Source organism: Gouania willdenowi (assembly GCF_900634775.1).
Source record: "Gouania willdenowi chromosome 24 unlocalized genomic scaffold, fGouWil2.1 scaffold_320_arrow_ctg1, whole genome shotgun sequence".
NCBI classification, from domain to species: Eukaryota; Metazoa; Chordata; class Actinopteri; order Blenniiformes; family Gobiesocidae; genus Gouania; species Gouania willdenowi.
In genome coordinates this window covers 4,239,516-4,247,015 of record NW_021144848.1, presented here as the reverse complement: position 1 = coordinate 4,247,015, position 7,500 = coordinate 4,239,516, and the positions used below count along the sequence as shown (strand labels likewise).

Below are 7,500 nucleotides of genomic sequence, written 5' to 3'. Positions count from 1 at the left end.
CAGAATGAACTGTGACTGAGCAAAAAGAACCAAGAGAGGGATCTGAGAGTTGCAGACTGCACCTTTAACAGGACCCACAGACAGATAAACAAAACCCACGTGATATCAGTGACGTCGGTGCAAAACCTCTATACCGCTAAGAATTATATGTAATATCTTTCGGTGAAGTCCGCTTGGATACAGGTTTCGGTGAAGTGTGGATCAGGGGCGCATAGGGGGCGGGGCGAAAGATCACTATGGAGAATTGGGACACCCTATGCACTCACCCTCATTGAGAACACGCAAGGGTGGAAGTGCGAGTATTGGGACGGAGCCATAGAATAGAAGACTCCGCCTCCATCAGCTCACTTTAGGTGACATGATCACATGAACATCTCTGTGTTTCTATTTAATGAAGGATTGGGTCTATCATAAATGTTCTTTAAACATTTATGATCTGGCCTGGTGTCGCCTCGGGGTCCCCCAGAACAGCTGGAGGAGGTGTGCGGGGATCGGGAGGTCTGGGCATCTCTGCTGAGACTGCTGCCTCCGTGACCCGGCCCCGGATAAAAGCGGAAGAAGATGGATGAATGGATAAATGTTCTTTCTTTCTAAGATCATCTGATAGATGTGAACCAATCAGGATCTGCTAACAATGGGCAGGGCATTTACCAAGAGAACTAATTGGTCATGAGGCGGAGCTTCATACTGGCTCAGATCTTCACCTGGTCCTGATCAGGTTCTAGATCTTTGTTAGTTCTGCTGTCTCTTCCCCACTTTGAATAAAGGTGAACTTTGAGCCCCACCTGCACTCATCGCCCCCCAAATATACTGCCCAGATGAACGAGCTGGTTCTGGCTGGTACAAGACTGACACCCCACCCTTTACCCCACCATGGTCCCATCTTATCTCCTCTAAAGAACCAATCAGCACCACCCATCCCTCCTCAGTGATACCAGGCCCAGGATCACTCTTCTCCTCAGGCCAGATGTGTTCATCTTAGAGCGACACAGGTCTGATGTGTGCTGGGTCTAGACTGCAATAGCTCTATGTTTAGGAACAACCAGAAAAAGTCAGGGCCTTATGGAGTTAATGCAGCTTCTTTAATTCCTGTGGTGACAGGTAACACAGGTAAAAATGTTAAATTAAAGAAAAACAAAAAGCTTAATAGAGATAAAAATGTGACTCCTATAACATGTCATCCAAAAAGTCCACCAGTGTCTCCAGTAAAGTCTTTAAAATTAGCTCTTCTTAATGTTAGATCTCTTGTTAACAAGTCACTACTAATTAATGATATTATTTTAACACATCACTTGGACTTTTTATTTCTTAATGAAACGTGGTTGAATGATGGTATCAGTAATACTATTCTCAATGAAAGTTCACCACAAGACTTTATTTATTTAAATAAGTGTCGTACTTGCAGGAAAGGTGGTGGAGTTGCTGCCATTTTTAAATCAATATTTCAGTGCAAAGAAATAACATTTGGTGATTTTATCTCCTTTGAATATATGTCATTCTTACTGAAGGGTGATTCAAGAGTTCTGTTTTTAGTCATTTATAGACCCCCAAAATATTCTGGAGAATTCATGGATGAGGTTGCTGAACTGCTGTCAGTTGTATGCACTGAATACAACTTTTTAATAATAACAGGTGACTTAAATATTCATGTAGACAATAACATGGACAATACTGCCAAAGAACTGTATGCTTTAATGGATACTTTTGGTCTTACACAACATGTGACTGGTCCGACACACACTCAAGGTCACACTTTGGATCTGGTTATCTCTAAAGGTGTTGATATCTCTGCTGTTGATGTAAGAGACTTAGCTCTATCTGATCATTTCTGTGTCTTTTTTGACCTAGAGACTGTAACATCTGTTCCCCCTAGTTATGTGTGTTTAAAGAAAAGGTACATAAATGAGAACACGTGCACAGTTTATGGAAACCATAGCAATGACACCAACATTGAGTGCTGAGACAGTTGATGATCTTCTGGATGAGTATAATAGAAAAGTCTGTAATGTCATAGATGTGGTGGCTCCAATCAAAACTAAGAGAAAACCAAACACACAGAAAACACCTTGGAGGAGGACTGAGATAATGCAGAATTTGAAATCTGACTGTAGAAGAGCTGAGCGTAAATGGAGATCAACAAAACTCCAAATTCATCTAGAACTGTACAAAATAAGTCTGCGAAAATTCAATGATGGCTTGTTCAAAGCAAGGCAGCAATACTTTTCTGAAATTATTGCCAAAAATGTCAACAACTCTCGCACGTTGTTTTCTGTAATTGAAAAGCTCACAACCCCCCCAGATCAGATAGCCCCTGAATTACTGTCAGCTGGAAAATGCAATGAATTTGCTGTATATTTCAATGAAAAAATACAATCAATAAGGTCAAATATCAGAACAAACCAGCAAAACAGCTTCAACCACTGAGGGAGGAGTCAACTACAATGTTAGAGTTTATTACAGTGAACCCAAAAACAATAGAGGAGACTGTTCAGCAGCTGAATCCATCAATGTGTTGCCTTGACACAAAACCCTCAAACTTCTTTAAAACTGTTGTAAAGTTATTTATCACTGATTTGTGTCAGATAATTAACTGCTCATTCCAATCAGGCACTGTACCAAAATCCCTGAAAGTAGCTGCTGTTAAACCTCTGTTAAAAAAGAGAACACTGGATGCCTCTATACTGGCTAACTATAGACCAATCAGAACCTTCCATTCATGGCCAAGATCATTGAGAAGGTGGTCTTCAACCAACTGAGTCAATTCTTAACATTCAACAAAATATTTGATAAATTTCAGTCAGGTTTTGGTTCTCATCACAGCACAGAAACTGATCTGATCAAAGTGATCAATGACATAAGGTTGATTCAGGAAAAGTATCTGTTCTCATTCTATTGATCTAAGTCTGCATTTGACACTGTAGATCAGTGGTCTCCAAACTTTTCAAGCCCAAGATCCCTGACGTTCACCTTGGTGACAACAAGATCTACTCAACGAAGTGTAAGAGAAACAAACAGATTTTACTTCCACTTTCACATTTTTTATTCAGGATAACTTTATTTGAATTACATGAAATGCTTTGGTCCAACATTCAAAAATAATGAGCCCAAAATGCTATCTGTAACTAGCATATTAAACTGGTCGTATCATTTGATCCTATTGATCAAGTTAATGTGTCTGTTACTCTGAGAAAACACAAGGACTGGATCAACAGAAACATTAATCATCCATAATGTATTTGTGGTATTATTATTATTATTGTGATTTTTATAAATTTCCTATGTTTCATTTGTGTTCTGGTGTGAAAACGTCCTTCAACTAAACCATGACAAGATGGAGGTGATTGTCTTTGGTAACAAGGAAAAGAGGACTGCTGTCAGCAAGTATCTGAGTCTGGATCTTTAGAAGATAAAGACCAAGTCAAAAACCTTGGTGTTCTGATTGACTCAGATCTGACATTCAGCATCAGATCAAAAACATCTTCTACCACCTAAAGAACATCTCCAGAGTGAAAGGTTTAATGACTCAGAAAGATCAGGAGAAACTGGTCCATGCTTTTATCTCCAGCAGACTGGACTATTGTAATGGTCTTCATCAAACATCTACAGCTGGTTCAGAACGCTGCAGCTCAGGTCTGAACCAGAACAAAGAGGTCAGAACACATTACACTGGCTCCCAGTCAGCCTCAGAGGAGACTGTAAAGTTCTGCTGCTGGTTATAAATGTGTGAATGGGTTTGGTCCAGAATACATCAGTGAGATGTTAGTCAGGTATGAACCCAGCAGGTCTCTGAGATCTATGGACACAGGTCAGATAGTGGAGCCCAGAGCTCACAGTAACCATGGTGATGCTGTGTTTAGTTGTTATGCTGCAAAGAAGTGGAACAAACTGCAGCAGAGCTGAAGTCAGCATCACATGTGAACATTTTTAAATCAAAGTTAAAGGAACTTTTTTATCTACTGTGTATGATTGATAGAGATTTATGATCATGTTGATGATGTCATGATGATTTTACTGATGATTTTAAATGTTCTTATTGATTTTAAGCTTTTGAATGTTTTGTGTTGTGTTTTTTAGAACGTCTTTTATTTGTATTTTTATTAAAGATTAAATCGGGGCTTTCGCCTTTAATTGGCCATGTAATGTTTGTACATTAATGGAATTTGTCCTCTGCATTTAACCCATCCCTGAGGAGCAGTGGGCAGCCATTTTTATTAAACACAAACAAAAAGCATTAATGTACAAATGTACAAACATTTCACATGTGTTTTCAAAGTGTATTGACTGCGCCATATGATATTTATTTTATACAATATACCTTTTCACTTCAAGTTGACCATTGCCTTCATCAGGCCTGAACAAATGTTTTCACAATCAAACCCAGCAGGCTCTGCTGTTGGAATGTTTATTGCCTGTGAATCGTGGAAGTTGCCTGTTCTTGTGCTTCTCTGTTGTTGCATAGGAGTTTTACCACCGTAATAAACAATTGTTGCTTCCCTTCTTTGTCTTAAAGCTAAAACTTTAAACTCCACCTGTTGGGTTTCAGGGTTCTGGTCAGATCCATATATATGTGTTTGTTCCTCTGTGTAGCTTTTGGCTCTGCTGCACTCACACCTTGGAATGGAGGGTCTAACTGGGACGCTCATCATTGTACTAATACAATTTTATGTTTATATGAAGAAGGTGTCATCACATCAACATGTGGATAAACCCACCACAATATGAATATAATAGATATTTCGATAGATATGTTGTGTACATGTGTCATAGTATTAGTAAAGGCAGCACAGGGTTCCAACGTTTTGCAAATATTCCAGTGCAGATCTCTTCCATACGTGCTCTGGTATATCTGTTGCCATCTCCACTTCCCATCTTTGTCGTATAAATTGTGAGTTGTTGACATAATATTGTATAATCTAGAGATTATTTTCTCCATTATCTAATTGTTTTATAATAAATTGTTTAACAGGAGTGGGATTTAAGAGTTGTTCCCACTCTTTATGGGATGTCAAAAATGATTGTAGTTGCAAATACCAATATTAATCAGTAATGGGAACACCAGTCAGACTTTAACTGCTCAAATATTTAACTAGTTAACGTAAAAGTTGACGTAAAAATTTTAGACTACGATCTGACCATTTCCTGCAACCTGTGTAGGGGGACTTAGACAAGGAGTGATAATAATTATAATATTAATTATTATTAATATTAATATTACAGTAATTGGCCTTAGATGGTACCATCTGAAATTAAGTTAAAGTGTTTCAGATAATTTCATTAGTTATTAATACTTTGTCATCCAGGGTTGTGAACTCTTGTCAAGACTAATCTCTATAACAAACCTTCAGGGGTGGAAAGAGTCCAGAAAAAAATGTATTTTAGTAAAAGTACTGTTACTTTGATTACAATTTTACATTTTACTTAAAGCAGAAGTAAACATTACTTAGTTACTTTTTTTCCATGCAATAAAAAAGTACAAAGACGTGAATACAGATCAATGAGGTTAGTGTTTGTGTCAATACATCCAATGTGTCAGATAAAATATTTTCCAGTAAGAAAACATTTCCTGTCTTTAGGAAAAACTATAAACAGAAACAAGTCGCACACAATTTTCAAATATTTTTTAAATTGTATGTAAACAATTTATCAAACTGGTTCTAAGTATAATTATCATTAAACTAAAGGTCTGACATCTTCTTATAGTCACAGTGTTTTAACTAAAGTAGTGTAGCATTAGCATTAGCATCACATGCTACATAACAAGTCAGTATATCAGTGATTTCTATTAGTTATTGAGGTAATACACTCATATTAATAAAATCATACTTTAAACAGTGTTTGAACGCCTCATTTCACACAGTTTATACAATCATATCATTTACAAGATAAAACGTTATTGCTTTGGTTACATTAGGCCTGGGTGATATGGACCAATATTCATATCTATATATTTTTACTCTAAATGACAATAGGTGATATAAACCATTTATTTTTTATCAATAGTTTTACAATAAAAACAATAATAGGTCAAAGTCAGTGGAGCCACAAAGACCCTTTTATTAATCACTAGCAGCACAATAACTACATTTTGACTTTTTCCTTCATTAAGGCTGAAATGTGATTAAATGATGTAGTGTTGATTTTTTATCCAATCATATTCCAGCTACTGTAGCTTGTGTTGTTGTATGATATGTCAGTGAATAGACAGTCAGTTACAATAGCCAATCAGATCGTTGAGTAATAAAAAGGCTCCCCTGGAGAGTAGGAAGAGAGGAGTCGGGGGACACGGCCAGAGGGGGCACAGCCTGCAAATCCCCCCCCATGATGCCGACACTGAATGGGTTAGATGATCTTTATAAAGGAGAGTAATACACAATACATACACAATAACAGGGTTAGATATACACACAATACACACAGTGTGAAGCATGTGAAGAGTTAGTGAATGAGTTAGCACTCACTGGACTTTGACCGTCACACACACACACACACACACACACACAGAGTTTTGTCCGTGCTGAGCCTCCGTCCTCTCCCAGGTGTTCTACTTCCTGTGTGCTTAGTGAGCGTGGTCACTGTGGGGGTCAAAGGTCACTGAGAGCTGAACATGTGTCCGTCAGCACAGTCAGTGTGAGGACCTACGCTCTCAGGTCTGTCTCTGGTCTGTCTCAGGTCTGTCTCTCTCTCCTTGGATCATGTGGTCCTCACTCGCCCTCCGTCATTGTCCTGGTTTCCATGGCAGCAGACGCTTCTTAGCAACTGTTATATCTGGGACTAAGACATCCAGGTCTGTCTCTTTGTCTGTCTGTCTGTCTGTCTGTCTGTCTGTGTTTGTATGTCTCTCATGTTTAGCTGCTCATGTCTGTCTGTCGGTCTGTGTTTCTCAGGCTGGTGAAGGACAGACTGAAGGTGGAGGTGGAGAAGATCAGCTCTGAGTTCTCAGGGTTTAGACCCAGTCTGGTGGTTCTACAGGTTAGTCTGTGACCTACAGACAGACTTACAGACTGACCTACAGACTGACCTTCAGACTGACCTACAGACAGATCTACAGACAGACCCACAGACAAACTTACAGACCTACAGACTGACCTTTGGTCTGACCTACAGGCTGACCTACAGACAGACCCACAGACAGACCTACAGACTGATCTACAGACAGACCCACAGACAGACCCACAGACAGGCCTACACATTGAACTACAGACTGATCTACAGACAAATCGACAGACTGACCTACAGACAGTCCTACAGACTGAGCTAACGACTGACCTACAGACCAACAGAGCTACAGACAGACCTACAGACTAAGTCTCTTTCAGGTTGGACAGCGAGATGACTCCAACCTGTACATCAGCACTAAACTGAAGGCTGCCGCTGAGGTCAGTAGGTGTCTGTCCATCCTCACATGTCTGTGATTCTTTGTCAGTCCTCATGTGTCTGTCGTTATGTCTGTAGATTGGGATTGAGGCGAAACACTTGCGTTTGCCACAGACGGCCACACAA

At 39.3% G+C, this 7,500-nt stretch overlaps 1 protein-coding gene across 1 annotated transcript in view; it reads left to right on the top strand.

Annotated features, from left to right (window-relative positions):
* The first annotated feature begins 6,508 nt into the window (after window positions 1-6,508).
* LOC114458239 (C-1-tetrahydrofolate synthase, cytoplasmic-like) overlaps window positions 6,509-7,500 on the top strand; it is a 4,406-nt gene continuing 3,414 nt past the window's right edge. The window contains exons 1-4 of the mRNA XM_028440595.1: window positions 6,509-6,784; window positions 6,885-6,969; window positions 7,317-7,376; window positions 7,453-7,500. The exon at window positions 7,453-7,500 is cut by the window's right edge and continues 6 nt beyond it. Coding sequence (XP_028296396.1) covers window positions 6,693-6,784; window positions 6,885-6,969; window positions 7,317-7,376; window positions 7,453-7,500 — 285 coding nt within the window. The 5' untranslated portion in view covers window positions 6,509-6,692. The remainder of the gene's footprint in view (window positions 6,785-6,884; window positions 6,970-7,316; window positions 7,377-7,452) is intronic.